Genomic DNA, 24414 nt, shown 5'->3' with positions numbered 1-24414 from the left:
TGGAAGTGGAAACATATCTTTTCTGTATAATATTTGGACAATCACATCTCACATTAGATGTACTATGTGATCAGCTTTTTTTGTTCTTCCTCAGTTTCTCTAACTTGTCTTTCCATTGAGATTGCTGAACAAAGTCAGGGCCCCCTGTCTATGAGTCTCCTTGGTTGAAACAAATAACATTAATAGCTCTTATTTTAAGGACACTCATTTCCTTAAAGGATGACTATTATAGAGAATCTTAACAAAATGTTAAGACTTACAACTGAATTATTTATTTAAGTATATTATCTAATATGAAAATATGATTTCTATGTAATTTGTCAGGGATATGTGAATGTATTCATGCATATGTATAATTGTTATATGTATATACATATAAATATGTATATATATATAATATGATATACATAAAATAGATAATATTTTACATAAAATACATATGATATACATAAAATGATTTGCACAATATTGTCTATATATACAAATATACACATATTTATACATATATGAATATACATATGAATTATGATTTACACAATATTTTCTATGTGTACAAATATCATAAAATGAGGCACCATTTTGGTCAAACATTTTAACTATCCTTTTGTATGCCAGTCACTGTTCTATACACTGTAGTGATAATCCCAGGTTCTGTATTTGATTTTCTTCTAGTGGAAGCCCCCACTTTTAGGAAAATATACCAATCCCAGAGGTTTGAGCATGCTCTCCAGGCTCAGTTATCTGCATTAGCTACTTAATATTAATGGGATAATAATCACACATGAAAATTATTATTATTATTTGATTACACTTTACGTTCTGGGGTACATATGCAGAATATGCAGGTTTGTTACATAGGTATACATGTGCCATGGTGGTTTCCTGCACCCATCAACCCATCACCTACATTAGATATTTCTCCTAACACTATCCCTCCCCTAGACCCCCACCCCCAACAAGCCCCAGTGTGCGATGTTCCTCTCCCTGTGTCCATGTGTTCTCATTGTACAACTCCCACTTATGAGTGCGAACATGAAGTGTTTGGTTTTCTGTTCTTGTGTTAGTTTGCTGAGAATGATGGTTCCCAGCTTCATCCATGTCCTGCAAAGAACATGAACTCATCTTTTTTATGGATGTGTAGTATTCCATGGTGTATAAGTGCTACATTTTCTTTATTTTTATTTTTATTATTATTATTATTTTCTTTGAGATGGAGTCTCACTCTGTCACCCAGGTTGGAGTGCAGTGGCATGATCTCAGCTGCCTGCAACCTCTGCCTCCCGGGTTCAAGCAATTTTCTTGCCTCAGCCTCCCGAGGAGCTGGGATTACAGGCACCCACCACCACGCCTGGCTAATTTTTTGTATTTTTAGTAGAGACAGGGTTTCACCGTGTTAGCCAGGATGGTCTCGATCTCCTGGCCTCTTGATCCGCCCGCCTTGGCCTTTCAAAGTGCTGGGATTACAGGCGTGAGCCACCATGCCTGGCCGAAAATTATTTTAATAAATTATTTAGATGTGACTTTAGAATGCATTTTGCAATTTATATTTAAATATGAATTTATCCACTGTCCTAAGAGTTAATGCTTCCCATTAATTATTCATATCATGGTCTGAAAATTTGACTTAGGATAAACTACAAAGCCACCCTGCTGTCTTGTTCTTTCCTAGAACTATTTCTTATCTATCATTGTTTTGGATCTCTGGGTTGCATTCTGGTTCTATTGGTCTAGGGTAACTCACTTAACATTTTGAGCCTCAGCTTTCTTATCTGCAAACTAGATAAATTAATAACTGATTGCCATGCAAGTATGTAAAGCCTGTAATAAAATATCTGATGCCCTTTAGAAATCAGGCAACATCTTTGGTACTATCTCTAGTTTTACTTGAAATTAGCATCATTCACTGTTTCAAATCCACTTTTTGTCTCCAGTTAAAGTTTGGTATTTTTACTTTTCTCCTAAAATATAACAAAGACAAATGGAAATGATGAAGATGTTCTTTTGCCTAATTACTGGCATTTTAATTAGTTTGTGTATATGGAGGGGAGGGACATTTACTCGAGGGTTAAAAATTTGGTTCTAATAACCTCTCAAACAGGAAAGATGTGGATTCCTACTACAAGATCACTTTGAAATTATATAGGCTTTTGTTAAGTCCTAGGAATAATTAGTTGAGTAAATAATAATACTTATAATAAACTTAATTTATAAAAACATGCACCTACACACATTCAGAGCAAAAGAAAGTGTGAATTATGAGATGCGGAAGTGGCAAATCCCAAAGGAATTATTGCTTAAAGCAATATTGTCTTTTAATAATCAGATTTTTATTTCTCCCTTTTAAAATAAACTGTAATTTAAAAAATATCTTTATATAATTTCAACCTCAAAATCTAAAAAATACATTCGAAGAATCTGCTTTTTACACAAAAAAATGCAAGTGATGTTTAAGAAAAAAATACTGAGACAATGTAATGTCTATTGGAAATAGTTCTTTTCCTTTTTCCCTTATATAACTGCTTTTTAAAAAATCGTGTGAATGAGGAAATAAAGGATTCCATAGTCTTGCTTATTAAAAACAACACTTGAGCAAAGCTTCAGTGTGAGTTTATTCAATACAGCAGATGACTTATTGAGTGGAAGAAGCCTTTATGTGTAAGACTGCAATGTGTGAGACTCAAAAGTGGTTTGGGAGTTAACTCTAATATAGCATGCTGGGCATTGCTCAAATGTAGTATGTGAGTGAATGTGAGTGCAGTCAGCTTGGTGAGATAATGCACTGTGAAGTCATGTCCCATCAGGGACAGAACAGCAGAAGCAATCATTAAGCCAGGCAAAGAATGGCTCAGGACAGGCAGAGTTTGGAGAGAAAGTCAAGCTGTGGCAGAGCGATATTGATAGCCAACATTTTTTTTTAAACAAAGTCACAATATTTTATGCGCAGGTACACGTGAACTTGGAGCATGAGGGGTTATACATGAATATTTATATGTGTATAAATGTATAAGAATTTGCAAGATGACAAGAGGGCAAATCAGTTCTGTCCTATTCTAAGATGTGGTTTGTGGGATCTTTCTTTCTCTGAGGCGGGCCCACAAAATCATCACTATCAAAGACAAGTCCAGAACCAATGGAGTCAGGATGTATTTCACTGGATGGTCATGTTCATCCATTGATCTATTCATTCATTCACTATTCACCACTTTTTAAGGCACTATCATGTTACAGGCACCGTACATGGAAATGGCAGTATTGACTACCGAGAATCTTACTGTGAATACAACCTGTATTTCAGTTCCTTCCATTTAAGACACGGCCCCTCAAATTTGTATTACAAATAAATCATGGGGTTGATGAGATGAGGTTTAGCAATAGGCTGGCCTTTTCTCTGAATGTTTTTAATGTTCTATTTGTAGACCTTGGAATCTATCAGTAGAAGGGTGGCTCTCAGCAGGTTGGGGTAAGGAAGGGAGTGAGAGTGGTCTTGTCCCCAAGAGGACATTTGATAATGTTTGTTGACATTTTGGTTGTGACTACTGAGAGAAGGATATGCCACTGGCATCTAAAAGGTAGAGGCCAGGCATGCTACTTAATAATTTACAATATACAGCACAGTGCTCCCCAAACCCCTGCCCAAAGAAAGAATTATCCAGCTCAAAATGTGCACAGTGCTGAAGTTGACACCTGAGATAGACTAGCGTCATCTACTGCTCAGTAGCACACAAGCTACAGCTTGCAAAGGACACGGCCTCATGTGGCAAGGACAGACATCCTGAGCAATTTCCATCTTTACTTCTACTTACTTTCAAGGTCCCAGCCCCTGGGAAGTGGGAAGTGATAGGCCATTTGGGACCATGTTTTCCCTCCCTCACAGTCTAATGCAGAAGAGCATAAATGGCACTGTGGGTCTCCCTTCATTAATGCTCCTTGTTAACTCAGCATTTTCCTGCAGATTATATCAGGCTATTACATAAGCAAGATGCCTTTTGAAAGGAGAAATGATCTCAAAAGATATATCTGAAAGCTGACACATGTGTGTGGAATGAGAAAGAATACTCGTCATTTCACCTTGAGAAAGGCAGGAGGGGAGGCAGGCTGGTAAGTTTATTGAGTGTCTATGGATCACAACCCTTATAGGATGTCAGCTTTCATCTTTTATTTTTTTATTTTCATTTTTTTTTTTTTTTGAGATGAATCTTGCTCTGTCCCCCAGGCTGAAGTGCAGCAGCAGGATCTCGACTCACTGCAACCTCCACTTCCTGGGTTCAAGTGATTCTCCTCCCTCAGCCTCCTGAGTAGCTGAGACTACAGGTGCTGGCCACCATGCCCGGCTAATGTTTTATTTTTACTAGAGATGGGGTTTCACCATGTTGTCCAAGCTGGTCTCGAACTCCTGACCTCAGGTGATCTGCCCACCTTGGCCTCCCAAAGTGCTGAGATTACAGGCATGAGCCACTGCACCCGGCCAAATGTCAGCTTTCAGAATCAGTTTATCCTCCATGTCAGCGCCTCCTATGGAGCATTCCTTACCCACAGCTTGGCTGGGCTGACCAAACTGATTTGGCCTCCTGTTGTTGAGGGAGAGTAGCAACAAAGAGATTAGCAGAGAACTACACAAACATACACAATTGCATACACATGTGTGTATTTCTGGGTTTAAGGAAGGAAACAGCATACCTGCTTCCCACAGTAGGACAAGTGCTATAATCTTGACTGACTAATGACCAAAGCTTTACACTCCTTGGGTTCCGAAAGGATATAGAGTCACACCACCATGCTGTAACATTCATTTTAAACAAGTTTTTAATAGGAAATGTCTCTGAGAGCATGAAAAAAAAATAGGAAAAGGATGTTATATAGTACTTAATCCAATCCTGTACCTAATCCAGCACAGAACATGTTTATCTATGTAGTGTTAACAAGACATTTCTGAGTTGAATGGGAAAAGCTTTTGCTGTGTGATGTAGATTGTGGAGAGCTTCTTGTCTGCCTTTTTCCTCTTTCTGTGCTTCCCCTTGTCCCTGGGTGCCATCTTACCTTTCAGTCCATTTATTTGGAGGCTTCATTTGGGGCCTTTCTCAGTTATCCTTAGGGCACCTCTTGGCTCCTTGGGGTTGGTTTCTGCCCCTTAAGAGGTCTCTCCAAGTGATCAGGCCACATCACACAGACTTTCTTTTTGCTTTTGCAACAGTGGTGGTTTTTATCTACAAGACTGTTCTCCTACATGAGACAATCTGCCCTGAAGCAAACAGATGTTTGCATTGAGATCTCCCCTCTAGATGAATAAAATCGTCCCAGAGGCTAATGCTGGCTAGGAAAGGTTTTTTGTGCACCTATGAAGTGTAACTGAGCCCTAAGCAACCACCTTTGATGTATATTTTGTGATTGGGGAAGAAGAAAAAATCAAATAGCATTTCTTTCTGCCAAATTGTTTTTTGCAGATAAAAATTTTTGTTGACTGAAGACTTTATCCAATGTGTGCTTTGCCCTCTTCCATTAAAAAGAGTTCAGTTGAGATTGCTTTTTCTTATATTGTCCCTGAATTTTGTTCTCTCTGATGTTGCTTGCACATGATACTTCATCAGTAAAATGGATCACATAACTGTCCTCTAAATCTCCATCTTGTTTGGTTTGCTGAGAAACAATTTTCATCCAAGCATAAAGTAATTTGTTCAAAGAGTCAGACTTCAAAAGGTGGAAGTCTACAGTCATGCTGAAAATGAAATGAGTACCCTTGTTTTTGGAGGACATTTGCTTTGCCTCAGTACCTTGGATCTCCATTATTCATAAGATCTTAGATCAATGTGCCTTAAGGTAGCAACATTTGTCATAATTGGCTGATACATTAGCGTCTTTCAATACCAAATATTAACTTTGACTATGCGATCAGTAAACCATATAATGATTTTTAACAAGAAATAATAATAACTTGACTTTGAGGATCAGTGAAGCTAACAGAAAACTTTTGAGACGATGACATACTCTTAGACAACAATGTAAGCTTGGAATCTAAGGAAATATTTCTTGAGCCATATTTATTGAAATGTGATAACTTGGTTTCTATACTCAATCACAAATACTAATTTAAACTTAAGAAAAACAAACCACAAGACACAGTGAGTGGGCAGTCTTGTTTGAACCATTCACTTTCACAGTGCGCATAGCTCAATATTCAGAGTCCTCATATCAGAAGAAAAAAAAAAACTAAGGAGGTGTTACCCTCAGTAAAAGAGAAAATGACATTTTTATTCCTAAGACAAACATGTATTTCTCAAGACTTTGGAGAGCAATGAGTATCAGAGAATTTTTTTTTTCTTCTCTTTGTCTTTTTTTAAAGCTCTTTGCAAATCCAGACCACACTATTGATTACTGATTATTCATTGCTGAAGGCAGTACTGTGTATTCAATAAATTAAGCTTTAATTCCTAAGTCCAACAAAATAATTGACCTCAAAAAGAAGATAAATGAATAGGCTGTCCAGAGCTCATGATTAGAATCCACTTTCCAGTCTCATTATATTAGTATTTTTCAATTCAGTGATTTTCCCATTCTTTTTTATCTTCTTTCACAATCTGTTAGGCCTTCCACCCTGTTCCTATACCAGCAAGGCCAAGCTACTTTCATTCTTGGTTTCCAGATCGGAAGGTTTAACTTATGATATTCTCATACTTTTATATTAATAATTTAATATAGTTTCCATTTTAGGACAAACTAGATAACTAGTATTTTTTTTAAAAGTATGAAATTCTCGATTTCCTAAAATCATAAGCAACATCAGCATACAGCATATATAAATATTTTGATAAATTTATGCTTCTCAATTTTGCAAATTTTACCCTATCTGTTTCAATAGTCATTTTCTTTACCGAATCCTTAAAGATTCAGAGAGATTTAATAATATTTAACTTTATTTTACATTTAGTAAAAAAAGCCATTTGGTGACCTGGACAAAATTACACAGTATTTATAATCCCACAGTTTTTGCTTCCACTGTAGCAACAGAATGTCTATTTTTAAAAATATATATATTTCATAGAAAAGAGGTAAACAAATGAAAAGTACTTTCATTGCTGCTTTGGTCTGATTTGAAAACAAATATAAAATAATTATCATTATTATAGACACCATTTAATTGTCAAGACAATGGTTTGATTGTATATTAATCAGAACTAAAGTGGCTAAACCAAGCACTTCTTCAGCCAACTTCTAAGAATGCACAAGTAGCCTCCACGGAATTAATGGAGAGGTGTTCATCACTATTTCCTTTCTGTATCTTAGCAGAGAATACCCAGTACCCCAGAAAGGAGAAGAGTCTTTTTAAAAATTCCTGGAGCTTTTGAAGTATGCAGGACTTGATTTGTCCCTGCATTTCTGAGAAGGGGCATAGTTTCAGGGAATAAACGGGGACTGTGAAGAGGTAAAGCAGAATCGTTTTACTCTTGGGAACTTAGATTGATAACCTCAGAAGCATTATCTTTCCTTAGCTCTTTCCCCACCGCAATTTATAATCTCTAAATGAGATAAAACTTGAACTTGCTCTACCCAAGCTTATTTGTGCAAAAGGATAGGTGCCCTACACACATGAAGTGTGTCTTGAGGGAACCTAGCATGAGGGCCAGTGAGGCTAATGATACCCAATGGCTTTAATTTCTGTCTTTTTTTTTTTTTTTGCATCCTATAAGGGATCCCAGTAACACTCATGCGCTGTTGCAAAGTGGAAGATTTGAATTATTGGTGTGCACTATTTCATTTAGAACCTCATAACCAGAAAGTCCAATTGTCAATATTTTATTCAAGTTCTAGAACATGATGGTTTATATTTGTAATGATAATCCAAGATACTTTATGGCTTTCTGACTCATTATGGCCACCTAAATTATGCTCATTATAGCTTTATTATAAGTGAATTTAATTGCATTATGAATATCTGAACTTTGCTAATTGATTGCTATATATAGAAACTAGAAAGAGTCTAAAATATGACATTAATTTGAACATCTCATTTATGGACTATTTCAAATAAAAGCAATTTAATGGAATTTAGTGTTAAGACAAATTTATAAATAAACTGAAGCAAATGTGTTTATCATTATGTAAACAACAATACTCTGCACATTATATTTGCAACATATTTTGATTTGAGTTTGTATCAAACCATAGGATTATTTAAAATTTAACAAGAAATGATAAAAGAATTGAGCTATTTTGGAGGAGGATTACATGGTAGACTCCTAATGTTAATAGAAATCATGCGGTATTCTGTTTTGAGTCATACAAGATCATAGGTGTAGGTCAAATCCCATTTAAAATATGTTTCTTATCTGTCCATTAACACCTTAATCACAAGATATGTTTTTCCATGAAAATGTCAGTTAAAAGCAGTTGTACTTAAGGTAAGTAGGTGCCTTGGGCTTTCTACATTTCATTAATTTATTACATCTCTCTGTTTTATCTGCAGAATTTTTCCGAGAGCTCCTGGAGAATGCAGAAAAGTCACTAAATGATATGTTTGTACGGACCTATGGCATGCTGTACATGCAGAATTCAGAAGTCTTCCAGGACCTCTTCACAGAGCTGAAAAGGTACTACACTGGGGGTAATGTGAATCTGGAGGAAATGCTCAATGACTTTTGGGCTCGGCTCCTGGAACGGATGTTTCAGCTGATAAACCCTCAGTATCACTTCAGTGAAGACTACCTGGAATGTGTGAGCAAATACACTGACCAGCTCAAGCCATTTGGAGACGTGCCCCGGAAACTGAAGATTCAGGTTACCCGCGCCTTCATTGCTGCCAGGACCTTTGTCCAGGGGCTGACTGTGGGCAGAGAAGTTGCAAACCGAGTTTCCAAGGTAATTGAAAGCATGCGGTCTTTCTCATTGGTCTTCCTTGTTTACTCTGTTTTTAAAACCAATGTTTACCAAAAAAAAAAAAAAAAAATTAAGGTAAAAATTCTTAGTGGTCCTTGCTCTTAGAGAAATCAGTTAAATATCAAAGCATAATTCTGGCTTTCGTTTCCTTGCATTGTGTGAGAGAAGACAGGGTTTTAAGCCATTCTATGTGGTTTGAAAATTAATGTTAATACTTGTCAGCAGTATAGCAGAGAAGCTTTTAGTGCCAATGATGCAAAAGCAGGCGCGTCGCAACTATGATCATTTGATATTTCTGATCAGGGTTTTAAGGATGATAAATCCTCATGAAAGAATCCATTCAGAGGTTATAATCCTCTAGGGAGTCAAGATGACAGTCTTCATGGACCTGTGAGTGGAGACAAGTTATCGTTCAGGACATCAGCACCTGGCATTTCTTCTTTGTCATCACCTGTCAATGTGGCCAAATTCCTTCATGGTAAAAGAAGAGCCCTTTGCTGACACCTGTATTACTGGATTAGGAAGGACTAATGAATACCAAGTATAGATTCTTGTAGAGAATTTCTTTTGTTACCCCTTATCTTTGTAATTTCATACCATGCATTGCCTTGGGCTTATGAATAAGATCAATCGTTAATCTACTTTTGGGCCTTTCTTGAGGATAACATCTCTATACCTTGGATATAAGGGATAATTCTACATTCCACTACTTAAACATTGAATATTTCCTGTGTAGAGGATATCTGCTTTTGTTTAAGTTCTTTCTTGACATTTAAGGCACTTGTCAGGTCAGTCCTACAAATAAAATGAAAGATAATTACTTAAAGAAGTAAAGTTAAAAATAATACGTAACAGGAATCTGGTATTATGTCACTCTAAGAAGGTATATTTGTATAAGGATTATTCCCAAACACTACTTTTCTATTGGAGGGCTGTACCAAAGAGCCACAGTATTTTTCATAACTATTGGTACTGTCCTGCAATGCTGCTTCTTCTTCTTCTTCTTTTTTTTTTTTTTTTTTTGACACTTTGGTCTCCTCAATATTTACATCCTAGCATAAAGATTGTGTGTACCCTTACAAATGTTTCTCTATTGCACTGTCAGTAAAATCCATAATAGCCCATTTTAAATTGTTAATTTCCTAAACGTTTATTTGAGCATACAGAAAGATTATTTGTAGGAAGGCGCTGAAGGAAATAATTACAAGGGCTTATTTATCAATATAAAGCGCGTATGATTCTAATGTTTAAAATAATATGTTTGCCGGGTGCGGTGGCTCACGTCTGTAATCCCAGCACTTTGGGAGGTCGAGGTGGGCGGATCTTGAGGGCAGGAGATCAAGACCATCCTGGCTAACATGGTGAAACCCTGTCTCTACTAAAAATACAAAAAATTAGCCAGGCGTGGTGGTGGGCGCCTGTAGTCCCAGCTACTCAGGAGGCTGAGGCAGGAGAATGGTGTGAACCCGGGAGGCGGGGCTTGCAGTGAGCTGAGATGGAGCCACTGCACTCCAGCCTGGGCAACCAAGCAAGACTCCATCTCAAAAAAAAAAAAAATATATATATATATACACACACACATACATACATACATATATATATAATGTCTTTACATTGAATCTCAACGTTTTAGATACCAAAAAACTAGAACCCCAAAAATGAATTTATAAGGAATTAGCTAGGTAGAATAGCAAGAGGAAATATCATCACCTGAGGACTGTCAGTAAAATATGAATAAATATAGAAAATAAATATGTATTCCATATTTTCTTGAGTAGATGCATTTTGCTGTAAAATAAGTATAAATTAATTTAATAAGTTAAACTCAATAATAGGATTAGTCACAGAGGCTGCAAGCTGAAGCTTTTGATTTTGTTGAAGGATAAACATGTGGCCAGCCTTTGAGAAATATGAATTAAGAAATTCAAAGTATGGATGGATATATTCCTGATTATGTGTATTTATTCTAATTCAATGTTAATAATATTTAGATGTGTGTATTATGATCTGGCAAATTTGCGGTGAGATAACAGAATATTTTCTAGCAAAGTGTCTACAAAGCCATGAGGGAGGCTGCTGCTGGCTATCCCTCGTTTTTCAGTGAGTGTCATTCACAATTGCTTAGAGATGGTGTCTCCCCTTGGTCACTCTCTGACTGTCTCAACTGAGGTCTTTGTTGACCAAAATCTAACACACTCTTCCTTCTGGTGAAGGATGACCTCATGAGCCAACCATCAGTAGGGTATGACCTTTTTCTCTAGAAGTGGTGAGAAATGTATTTTCCAACACTGTAGTCTCTCTCCTACTGATCCCTTCAGGACCACCATTCTTTTGCAGAACAATTGCTGTGGGCATGGAATATAGTACGTAGGTCATTTAACCATGGAAGGTTAACTGTTCCTTGCAGATATTGGCTTGTTTGAACTGAGTTTCGTCATCATCCCTACTCGGTTAAAATTATAAGCCCCATCCTGACATTTGGGCACTGCCTTTTGCAGATGGGTAGAGAGATGGATGGATGGATGGATAGATAGATAGATGATGGAGAGAGACAGAGAGAGAGAGAGAGAGAGAGAGAGAGATGGTATATGTATATATAGCCTTGGTTTGAAAGAAGTTGAGCAATGTTTTTGCGAATAATTTGTCTCAGGAATTTAAGTATTTTACCAATGAACTTCCTCACCTAATAATTACAAGATGGTCTAGAGCTGACTAAACTAGCAATTTGTGATCTACTGGTACTATGATGACTTTCAGCACCCAAGGTATTTTTGTAATAAGAATAAAATATCACAAAGACTAAATAGATTAAGAAGAGAAGCAAGAATTGTGTTTGAGGTTTAAGCCCTTCATAAACCTGAAGCCTCTTTATGGTCTATTAATTGAGTGATTTAGAGTTGGAGAAATGATGACAGAAGAGTTAGAAAATTCAAAGCAAAATTCCCAAATGGAGATCAACAAACTAGCTTATGTCCTGCATCCTGATTTCAGTGATTTTTTTTTCTCTTCAGTTTCTCTCTACATTTATGGTGACTCCTTAATCTTGAAAGACATCATGAATATCTTCTAATTAATTGCTTTGACTGGAAAATTTACCTCTTTGGCAGAACACAGCAGTTTGACACAAATGTTTTGACATAATGTTCAGAACATTATTGGGAAATTTCTTACCAGAAAAATGGAGGTCTAAATTGTAAACATCAACAGAATTATTTTTAAAACTTCTGCTTGCCATCTTATGGATACAAACACTGTCTTTTTCTAGCCTTCTGATGGGGCCAGTTTATTTTAAGTAACTATAACTCAAGATCTGACTCTTAGAAGTGATCACTATGTGATTCTGTAGTGAATATCTGTGGTCAGCCAGCCAGGATTCATTTTCTGTGTGAATGACCATTTTGAGCATGTCAAGTGTTGATGAGAGGTGGAATATCAGGAACCTCCATGCATTGCTGGTAGAATTATCAATTGATATGCTCACTTTAGCTAATAATCTGAAAATACCCGTATTGTTGAAGATGTACCTATTCTAAAACTTCAATTTCATCCGGATAAACTGTTACAAGTGCATACAATTAGACGTGTAGAAGAGTGTTTGTAGCAGCATCTTTTACAATGACAGAGAAAGTAGAAACATCACAAATGGCCCATCTGCCTAAATGGTGATCTCTTCACATCATGAAATTTTCCAGAGCATAGAAAGTGCTCATGATTGAGTCACAGAAACCTCATTGTGAGAGATAAACATCACATCACCTAAAATACATACATTTGTATAAAGTTCAAAAATGTAAAACTAAGCAATACATTATTTAGGAGTAAAAATATATGTAGTAAAACTCCGAAGAAATTTCAAAGAATGAAAAAAACAAATCAGATGGTGGTTACCTCTGGAGACGCAGTTTGGAGGTAAGATGAAGGAGGGATACATAGAGATTTCTAAAGTTATCAATAACATACTATTTCTTAAGCCAGGTGCTTGAGGGGTGTGTGTATGTGTGTGTGTGCATGCATGTATGTGTAAGCATGCATACATGAATGTATTAAGTAAAGCTTTTTTAATGAAATAAATTAAGATGTAGAAAGACTTTACCATTTTCCATCTCTGTTTCTACCTGTGTAACTACAATTGAGTCCCTGAGCTAGCCTCAGTTGTTTGTAGTACTAACTACTATTCGTGGACCTGCTAACAAGTCAGTTTCCATGTTCCATATTGTGCTAAGTGATGTCAGAAAGGCATGGAAGGCAGAGCTCTAAAATGAAGAAAAAAATAAATTTTGATAATGTGGTCACCTTGACAGAATGGATTCAGACTGCTTTTTAGCACTGTCCCTTTATTAAAGTACCACCCTCATTCCCTTATCTTCCACCACTAGTGAATGGAAACATGGATACCAGCCGTCACTCTGAAGGCTTGTCAGACATTGTGAGGAAGAGAGAGGGCTTTGTAAAGAGATATTAGCAGATTGTCTGCTTAAATCAGTCTTTATTTATTATAAAGGCAAACGTGGAAATGACTATAGTGTCTTCACTAGTCCATCATGATACCATTTACACTAAGAAGACATGACTTTTATGTCTTTTTCTTTTTTTTTTTTTTTTTTTTTTTTTTAAGACGGAGTCCCACTCAGTCGCCCAGGCTGGAGTGCAGTGGCACAATCTTGGCTTACAGCAAGATTTGCCTCCTGGGTTCAAGCAATTCTCCTGTCTCAGCCTCCAGAGTAGCTAGGACTAAAGGCACACACCACCACGCCCAGCTAATTTTTCTGTTTTTAGTAGAGATGGGGTTTCACCATGTTGGTCAGGCTGGTCTCGAACTCCTGACCTCAAGTGATCCACCCACCTCGGCCTCCCAAAGTGCTGGGATTACAGGCATGAGCCACTGTGCCCAGCCTTGTATTTTTCTTTAATAAAAGTGACTTCTGGTATGGCATGGTGTCTCATACTCCTAATTCTAGCACTTGAGGAGGCCAAGGCAGGTAGCGAGCTTGAACTCAACAGTTCAAGACCCAGCCTGAGCAACATGGTAAAATGCCATCTCTACAAAAAATGCAAAAATTAGCCAGGCATGGTGGCATGCACCTGTAGTTCCAGCTATTTGAGCGGCTGCAATGGGAGAGTGGCTTGAGCCCAGGAGGTGGAGGTTGCAGTGAGCCGAGATCATGCCACTGCACTTCAGCCTGGGCAACAGAGCCAGACCCTGTCTCAAAAAAACAAAAGTGACTTCTGGCTGGGTGCAGGGCTCACGCCTGTAATTTGAGCACTTTGAGAAGCCGAGGCAGGCAGATTACCTGAGGTCAGGAGTTCGAGACCAGCCTGACCAACATGGAGAATCCCTATCTCTACTAAAAATACAAAATTAGCCAGGTGTGGTGGCACATGCCTGTAATCCCAGCTACTCAGAAGGCTGAAGCAGGAGAATCGCTTGAACCCGGGAGGCAGAGGTTGCAGTGAGCCAAGATCACGCCATTGCACTCCAGCCTGGGCAACAACAGCAAAATTCCTTCTGAAAAAAAAAAAAAAGTGATTTCTATGAGTAAACGCTGTAAATTGTGTCAAGAGCAATCATTTCAACTTTGCAAGTCATCTCGTTGATTTATTACAGACAAATGGGGGAGGTAGTAGAGCTGGGATCCGTATAACTTGAACTATTGACAAATACTGTCATCTATCTCTGTATCCATCTATCTATCAAAAATCTTTCTTCCTGTGGGTCATGACTTTGAAAAGAAAGTCTGACTTTTAGTCTTTAGTAAAACTGGAATATTTTCATCAACAGATACCCACCTACGTCTGCTACATAGACTGATGTTTTTGCTGGAAGAGCCTCTTAAGTGGTTCATTCCCAACTAAACAGCTTTGCATTAACAATATGTGCCTAGAAAGCAACAGACAAAGTCAACTTTCAATAAATGCGGTTGATGCACTATAAGGAATAATGTTATCACCAAATTTAATGAAATAGAGGCTATGAAATGCCTCTGTTTAAAGTATTCTCTGATCACAGTGGAAAACCATTCTGAAGAATTTACCATGGATTCAATTTACAAGATAAATTGTCTTCTATGTAGCTGTTTGCTTTTGAGAAAGAATTGAGAATACAAAGATCACCTGTTGTCATTATCACCTGAGTTACTGGTTTTGTTCCTTCTGTGGTGGTTTTTGGATTGGAGTTAATTTTTTGGGGGCATTCCAGAAATGAACACAATCACAAAAAGGCCTTAGGTGAATGAAAGTTTTTTTATAGTTCATTTGTAATTAGTGTATTCACTTCTGTAACCGATTATTATTCAATGTAGGTTACTTCAATAATATACAGTGTTATGAATAATTGGTAAGCCTTTTGAAATTATCAGTTTCAAAAGACTGCTGTCTTATTATGGTATTTTGAGTATTATATTTAGAAAGTACTTTGCACTTGATAGATAAATAATTTCATAATAAAAATAGTAAGAAATTGATATTGGGACTAGGAACTATAATAAGAAAAATAGATTATTAAGATAAATCATTAAAAATGCATGAATCTTACCATGGTTCAGATACTGTGCTAAGCACTAGAAATTACAAGAGTATAAGAAAGTCCAGGTGTCAGTAGAAGAAAAGAACATTTTCCCCTCTAGAACAGCATATGGAATGTATCACATTTGAGTCTCCAATAGTAAGAAAGTTCCACTTTGATTAAAACAATTTGGTTTAATTGATATATGACTTTATGGTAAAATTATACTATGTATAGGAAGTCAATTAAAACAACCATCTGTCTCTCCACTGAATCTGATTTTGAAGTTTTATTACTATTGAAAGAAGTTAGGGATTCCGTAACCCTATCTAAATTTACCATGGCTAGAAAAACTTGTTTGGAACCACAGTCCTAATAACTATATTGTACCTATCAAATATAAACTTCTGTCTTCTACAATCTGAGATAGGTGGTTATGATAATCCAACCTTCATCTGACCCAAATGTTAACTCTTGTAAAAACAGAGCCACTATAGAGATTTAGCTCAGTCCTGATCAGTAGGCATTTGTTCTTTGTATTTTGTATGTCAAGTACTGTTGGTTAACTTCCTGAGCTATGAAGACAAAGCAGGTTACAGCATTTGCAAGTAATAATTAGGAAGAGTGAAACAGAAGCAAATAATGTCAATATATAATGAATATGTAATGAACATTTATTATGCAATAAATGCTTTGGGAACTGAGAGGAGAGGCACCTAGCTTAATTTGGTGGGCAGGGTCACAAGTAAGCTTTCCTTGAACCATGTGTTAAATGTTGCATAGGTGTTGGGCAGGTGATGAGGGCACCTAGCATAGTGAAGGACATTTTAAGCAGAGGCAATAACAGAGCAGAAGTGCAGAGGTGTGAGACCGAATGATGTGTGCAGGGAGCTACAAGCATGTTATCCTTGAGCCATAAAGTACAAAGCAATGAATTGCTGGAGACAAGGATAGAGACCTTAACTGAACCCTTGAATGAAAACCATGTATTTCACTAAGGTTTTGTTTGTCTATTCTGCCTGCATAATTTAAAAAATTTTCTGTGGATAGAAGCATTCCAGTATTTTCAAGGGACAGACATGGGCTGAGTACCTACTCTGTGCCAGGCACTTCTCTATAAGAAACAGAGGGAAAAACAATGAATGGCATTGCCCTTGAGGGATTCACAGTCTATCACAAAGAGAGACAGTATGAAAAGTCCAAGTGTAGTGCAGTTAATCAGTGTGATAGACGTATGGATAAAATACTATATGAACCAAGGGAAATACATGTTTCCCTTTACCTGGGGAAATGGGAGCAGACATCTTAGAATAGGGAATCATCAGATGTGGACTTAAAGAATGAATAGCATCTCTGAGAGGGAAAAAAGAGGTATGGCTTTCTTGCCAAGGGCCCAGCATGTGCAAAGGCATAAATCATGAAATGTTATGGTTGTTTGGAGATGAGGCCAGGAAGTAGATTTGAACCATATCATTTGGGCATATTATTTTTAAGTTAAGGAATTTGAAGAGCATCGCATGAGCTATGGACCACCAGCTAAGATTTTTTAAAAGACAAATATATAGTTTTTTTTTTTTTTTTTTTTTCACTTAAGAAAGATGGACATGGAGCTGATAAACTGGCTGAAAGGAGACACACTGATGGCAGGTGCTGGGATGGGAGGCTGTTGAAATTAACCAGACAAGGGGTGATGAGAGCTGAGTCAAAGCAGTGTGGAGCAGATTGGGGAGCACATCTGGAGAGACTGCAGAGACTCTCCAGCTCAACAGCCACAGTGCATGGTTTAGGGCCCTGTCCCCAGAGTCAGGGATGGAACCGTTTGGGAACAGTTGTCTGCCTGCTGACTGATGTGAATATAACCAACATATAAATGTTTGTTGGCAAAGGATAGTAACATTTAGCCAGAGAAAGAAGAATCAGTATCAGATGAAATGTCAGAGACTGTACACATTTAAAGAGAGTTCTGAAAGCAAAGACAAATGATGAGAACCAGCAAAGCACACCATCCTGAAAGTAAAGGGAGAGAGAATTCAAGAAATGGACTAATCAATAGCATCAACTGTGGCAGATAGTTAAGTGGAAAGGGCAGAGAAAACAGACCTTAAGATCTGGCCATTGGGATGTTAATGACTTTAGCAAGTGCAGGTTGACTTGAGTGGTTTAATTGGTTGAGAAGTTAACTCATCTTCCCCTACACATTCTAGAACAAGGTGTGCAAAGCTTGGTTCATGGACTGGTGCATGTTCATAAATAGGCTGTTACTGTTTTGTAACAAGATACATACAAAAATTGAAAGCTAAAAAAATCTTTACAGCAATTTCACATTGCTCTGACACCATCAGTGGGACTTTTCCTGGGATGTTGAATTTGCATGGTGAGTCTCCTATGTGTGAGCGGCATATTACTTGTACTCCATAGGATCAGGTATCAGGTCATGATATATTGGTTTTTAATTCTGTTTATGTGGCGTATCACATTTATTCTGTTTATGTAGTGTATCACATTAATTCTGAATGTAAACTGTAGCTTATCACAGTTTACAGTGCTGTGTAAACTTTGAACAGCAGTCACATCATCTTCACTTACACATGTACAAGTGAGGAGGGTAGGCAGGGTGTGTGATACCATGGGTCCAACTTGAAAGTTTGGAGAATTTCTCTTTATTTGTCCTGTCTTCAGAGATTCAATGTTACGAGGATGTTCCCTGGCACAATATCAGTGCACTATAGAGGTTTATGAGCCAAGATCTTGCATGTGTTAAACCATCCCTGCATCCTTGATATGAAACCCACTTGATCATGGTGGGTTATCTTTTTGATATGTTGTTGGATTCGGTTAGCTAGTATTTTGTTCAGGATTTTAGCATCTATATTCATCAAGGATATTGGTCTGTAGTTTTCTTTTTGGGTTGTGTCCTTTCCTGGTTTTGGTATTAGGGTGATGCTGGCTTCATAGAATGAATTAGGGAGGGTTCCTTCTTTCTCTATCTTGTGGAATAGTGTCAAAAGGATTGGTACCAATTCTTCTTTGATATCTGGTCGAATTCTGCTGTGAATCCTTCTGGTCCTGTCGTTTTTTTGGTGGGTAATTTTTAAATTACCATTTAAATCTCACTGCTTGTTATTGAAGCTGGTTCTTTGGAAAGATAAATAAAATTGATAGACTATTAGCAAGATTGACGAAGCAAAGAAGAGAGAAAATCCAAATAACCACACTAAGAAATGAAACAGGAGATATTACAACTGACACTACTGAAATACAAAAGATCATTCAAGGCTACTATGAACGCATTTACGCACATAAACTAGAAAACCTAGACGAGATGGATAAATTCCTGGAAAAATACAACCCTCTTAGCTTAAATCAGGAAGAATTAGATACCCTGAACAGGTCACGATATATTGGGAAAAATCAGTCAACCAAAGATTGTTCAGATAGTATGAACCCCAAACAGATAATTTGAAATGTACTATTCTAGAATAATGCTAAAAACAGGAAAATAATGAACCTATTTTGATTGATTTTGTTGATATGTTTGGGTTTTACCTTTCCCGTGTTCAGCTCCTCTTTACCGATTTTTGTACCTTCCTACCCTAGCAGTTTTTCCCTGGGGTATATTCTGGGTATTTACAACCATGATGAGCTTTCAGAAAACCCATTATGATTGGCATGTCTACTGTTTGCCTATCCCCCCCAATTCAAGAACTTCCCTGGGACCGTGGAAAATGTGTGCGACAAACAGAGGAGACATCTTTGTTACTAATAGGGAACATCCACGGGTGAAATATGCCAATTAAGGTGCAGCACAAATAAAAAAGACCCAAGGATAAAACACTAGTGCTATAACTCAGAGAATGCTGCTTGTAAAACAGCTTTATGAAGAAAAACGAACCCGACGTTTATCCCAGTCTCAATGCTGCCCATTTTTGGACATTTATCTTTGAAGGCAATTATGCTCTTCCTATGAGAAGGTCCTGTGAAACAAGGTTTGCACAGCAGGCACACCGTAATCACTTACACATGTACAAGTGAGGAGGGTAGGCAAGGTGTGTGATACCATGGGCCCAACTTGAAAGTTTGGAGGATTTCTCTTTTATTGTCCCATCTTCAGAGATTCACTGTTACAAGGACGTTCCCTGGTGCAATATCAGTGTACTATAGAGGTTTATGAGCCAAGATACACATCAAAAAGAATTTTAATAAAGCTTGACAGATATATTGCCTTAATAATGCTGACACGGTGAAGCGGGACTTATGTAGGGAGTATGACATCCTAACATTTTTAAAAATGAGATATTAGGTCACAGAGATATTTGTAAGAAAGAGGGTGGTATATTATTACATTTTGTAGATTTCCTCCATTGTTATCTTTGTCATTGCAAGCAAGGGTTATTCCCTTGCATCTATTTGCATTATACCTCTTCATCTTGATGAGTGATATTCAGCACGAACACAATGGATCAATCTCAGATATTTAGAATATAGTAATCATACCAAACAATGTTGAAACTCTACATTTTTTTGTGTCTAAATCAAATAACCAAGAGTGAAAATGGACAGTTCAGAGTGTCAGTAATAGGATAATGGTGACTCTAACATTCAGACGTAAGTAAAACTATAGCCAAAATCAATAGATACTGCAAGTTAACATCAAATGACACTTAAGTGGCTTGCATACACAGAATTTTTAAATTCATTTTTGCCCTTTCAGGAACATGCTGCATGTCAAAAATGCCACTGTCATATTTAATACTGAACAGAGAACAGTGGATTTTATATGGAAATTTTAACCTTTTCAGATTGTAGTATCTGAAGAAGTGAGGAAAATCAACTTTTCTATGTTAGTTTTGTATAGAATTTTGGCAATCAAAAAGTACATTCATTGAATATTTTAAACTTTCATAAATACATTAATTTTGGAAACATTATGCATACTATTTTTATAGTAGTACAAATACAAGTCTTTTCATAGAGAAATATATTCATTTATAAGTAATGGGTTTTAAAATTTTCATTTGCTCTTGGCTTTCTAAAAACATGTTGTTACTAAAAATGTATCAAGACATAAGGAAATATTTATTTCATTGTTTTTTAATGAAAATGGACAACATTTAGTAAGAAGTACACAATTTTATAACACTTTGAAAATTAGCAGAGAACCAAGCACTTTGCAGAAGTCTTTGTTCTTTTCATCTTAGAATATTGTTGCACAAATTAGAGGCTCAGCCAAGGAGAATTCGACTGTGCTTGCAACAAAGCATTTTATTGGAAAGACGAACCTTGTGATATTCTACTGCATTGGTAGAGAGAAAATAACTATATAAAATATTTATGCTCCACTTTCCATAAAATATCAAAAATATCTATTTTGGAATGGAGAAAAAACTACCCTGACATTTTTGGCTAGGATGGAAGATAGAATCCAGATTGAAAGTCTTTTTTATTTGTGCAGAATTTTTTTCAGTGTTAGTGTGATAGTACTTTCCCAACAATGGTCTGTTATACTAAATGTTTAACAAATTGTAAAACCTTTCGCTCCCAGCTGTCCAAGACTTCCCTCTTGATTGCTTGTGTTTGTCACTTGGGCTGTGATTTTGCGGTAGAGAACTGGAGAAATGAAATAATATTATGAATCACCCTAGCCAAATGGACATTTATATCTTCCAAATTACTGAGGAAATTTAAGTTGTTCCTCCAGCTTAAATCACCAGGATATTTATTTTTTGTTGGTGGTAAGAAAAATAAATCACCAGGGTATTTATTTTTTGTTGGTGGTAAGAAAAATAATTTTAAGTATCTTCATATATTTTTTTCTGATCCTAAAATCAATATGTGTGTTCATCTTAATTTTTTTGAAGAAGCAGAAAAGTACAAAGAAGAAAATAAAAGAATTCTAAATTCTCCATACCCGGAGATAATTGAATGTCAAAAGTTTTTATTTCTGGTGTATTTCTAATGTGATTTTATATTGCAAAATTATGTGAGCTGTTTGATATTAACTTCTACTTTTATTATTTTAACATCACATGCATTTCCCCACCTCGGTGGCACTTCTTTTATTTTTTTTTTTAAGTACTCCTATATCTTAAAAATTTTCTTTTACAACCTAAGAGATTTGTTTGCTGCCGATGTATCTTGGTATCTCTTACAAAAAAATAATTCCCTAAACAGCCTTACCTAGAAAAGAAAATGGTTGGCTCGCATCGTTTGTTTGCGTGTGTGGGTGTACGTGTGGGTGTACATGTGTGTGCATGTTTAGCTTGACTCACTTTTCACTCTGAATTCCAAGGTACATGGGAGCTCCATAGCTCTCTTTTCATGTATTTAACTGCTGGAATTTACTGATCGCTTTAGACCTACCCCACGTAGTTCCATAACTTAGAAACGGTTTTCATTCAAAAGGGAAAAGAAAGGATGGGTATATAAAGGGGAGATAAGGAATGAAGCTGACAAAAAAATGTTTGGTAGAAATCCATGAACAAAACTTTCCACTGGGCCCCAAATCTGAATCAATGTCAGATTAAAAACTGGTGGACCTTGGTCCAAACTGGCCCAGTTATATAAAAAACATATTTTATTTGGCATGAGCTCTTTAAGATTTCAAGCAATGTTTTTAAATCGGGCGGATTGACATAAAATATGGATTTCTACAGTTTCTTGGAAGATGCAACAACCCTGAGCTTGCAATTGCATAGCAAAGATCAGCTGGAGTTAATTAATCTTTACACTGAGCCTTTTTTTTGCCTTAGCATCCATGTTGAGTTTAACGCAGGTCTGAACACTCCTGGAGTCTGCCTGATCCTGAATTCAGTGTTAGTTGCCATTTAGCTCAGTGCTTCGCTCTTTCGTTCATAATAAATAAATATTTTTCTGTACCTATTTTTTAACCAAAAGTGAAAAAGTGTAATCCAAATAAGCCATGTGTCAAGAAAAATAATGCTTGAAAAATAATGCTTTTTTTTGTTTTGTTTTGGCAGTACACAATATGTTAAATATTTAATATACAAATAGCATCTATGGTTAAAGAACACACTCAGTGAACTTCATTCACAGTTATTGTTCATCTCCCTACCCTGTGAACTTGCAAAGTCTCCTCTAAGCTTTATATTGGCCATCATTTGGTGTAAACACTGTTTCTTTTTTTTTTTTTTTTTTTTTTTTTTTTTAAGACAGAGTCTTGCTCTGTTGCCAGGCTGGAGTGCAATGCCACAATCTCAGCTCACTGCAACCTCCACCTCCTGCATTCAAGTGATTCTCCTGCCTTAGCCTCCCGAGTAGCTGGGACTACAGGCATGCACCATCATGCCCAGCTAATTTTTGTATTTTTAGTAGAGACGGGGTTTCACCATGTTGGCCAGGATGGTCTCGATCTCTTGACCTCATGATTCGCCCACCTCAGCCTCCCAAAGTGTTGGAATTACAGGCATGAGCCATCACGCCTGGCAGGTAAACACTATTTCTTAATTAAATGAAAGTAAACCAAAAGCTAAGAAGAAAACTCTACTATTTCTGATGTTGGGACCAGGGAAGAATCCTCCCTTCTGTTAATGCCCTCAAAAACATCCTCATAATATATACAACTAGATGTTGAAGCCAAAATGTACCAAAATGTATAGCTAGCACAGGCTTACAATTGTTCCTATTTTATGTCATTGTAACATCATCACCATTAGGAAAATTCTCTTCCTGTTCAATGTAATGCAAGCTAACACATGATTACTTGCCAGCCACTATGCTAAATACTTTCTACACCTTGCCATTTAGCCCTTACATTAAACCTATGAGATAGGTATGGTTATCATTCCACTTATTATATAAGAAACCTAAAGCAGAATGACACAGAGCCTATGCTGTAATATTCCACACTGCTTCACACACAGTTGAATTTTTGGTCTCTAAATACTGCAACCTAATATAAAACTCCTTGGTCTATGGCTTTGCTATTCGACAGGAATATGATGTGAGTCACGTATATAATTTAAAATTTTCAGGCTGGGCATGGTGGCTCACGCCTGTAATCTCAACACTTTGGGAGGCCGAGGCAGGTGGATCACCTGAGGTCAGGAGTTTGAGACCAGTCTGGCCAACATGGTGAAACCCGTCTCTACTTAAAATACAAAAAAAATTAGCCAGGCATGGTGGGCTCCTGTAATCCCAGCTACTCGGGAGACTGAGGCAAAAGAATCACTTGAACCAGGGAGATGGAGGTTGTAGTGAGCTGAGATCGCGCCATTGCACTCCAGCTTCAAATTTTAGTGTGTATTTTGTGCTTATAGCACATTTGGGGTTGGACCAGCCACATTCCACATACTGAAGAACAGCTTGTGGCTATAGCTAAGGAATTAGTGTGGAGATAATGTTTTAATACATTATTCTCCTATTTAAGATAAGAAAGTTTAAAATATCTCTCTAGGAAGCCTAAACTCTTGTGGATGATTATTCATACACTTTCTGATTATTTCATGATTATTCATACACAAGGAAAATGGAGAAATATTCTGTCTTTTCATAATGCATTTTTGTCTGTAATTGGAACTATAACATTAGTAACGTAGACACTCTATTGAGGGATTTGTTCTTGCCATTGCCTCAAAGGCCCTACAAAGAGTGCTACTGCTGTCCCTTAAGTGTAATGGCCATGAGGAAGGTTGCAAGTCATCATGGATGAACCACTCTGTGATTTTCAATCTGCTCTGGGGAAGTGGAGGAGACGCATTAATACAGGAGTTGGCAAGTGTCTGTGGAGGTTAGTATCAGCAGTGAACAAAATAAATAAATGCCCAATTATGATCATGGGAAGGGGCTCTCTGAGATGTTTAGCTCTTTAAAAATAGTCATAATACTCAGAAAGCTGGCCCGTCACTGGGTTAAATGACTCAAAACCACATGACTCATTTGTGTTCAGATAGATTTGAGGGTGTTTCACAATCTTTGGGTAAAGAAGGTTCTTTTCAGGTAGCAACACTGAAGCATTGGTTCTATTTGATTTGTCATTAAACATTTTAGAATATAACTTTTTTAAAAATATGAAATTACAAATTTAG

At 36.9% G+C, this 24414-nt stretch overlaps 1 protein-coding gene across 2 annotated transcripts in view; it reads left to right on the top strand.

Annotated features, from left to right (window-relative positions):
* Positions 1–24414, top strand: part of GPC6 (glypican 6) — a 1204563-nt gene that overhangs the window by 598585 nt on the left and 581564 nt on the right. For both annotated transcript variants that reach the window (XM_055244176.2, XM_063618993.1), the window contains exon 3: positions 8459–8850. In XM_055244176.2, coding sequence (XP_055100151.2) covers positions 8459–8850 — 392 coding nt within the window. The remainder of the gene's footprint in view (positions 1–8458; positions 8851–24414) is intronic.

Source organism: Symphalangus syndactylus, chromosome 15 (assembly GCF_028878055.3).
Source record: "Symphalangus syndactylus isolate Jambi chromosome 15, NHGRI_mSymSyn1-v2.1_pri, whole genome shotgun sequence".
Taxonomy (NCBI): Eukaryota; Metazoa; Chordata; class Mammalia; order Primates; family Hylobatidae; genus Symphalangus; species Symphalangus syndactylus.
The sequence above is the reverse complement of the archived record's forward strand: the minus strand, read 5'-3'. Positions and strand labels throughout refer to the sequence as shown.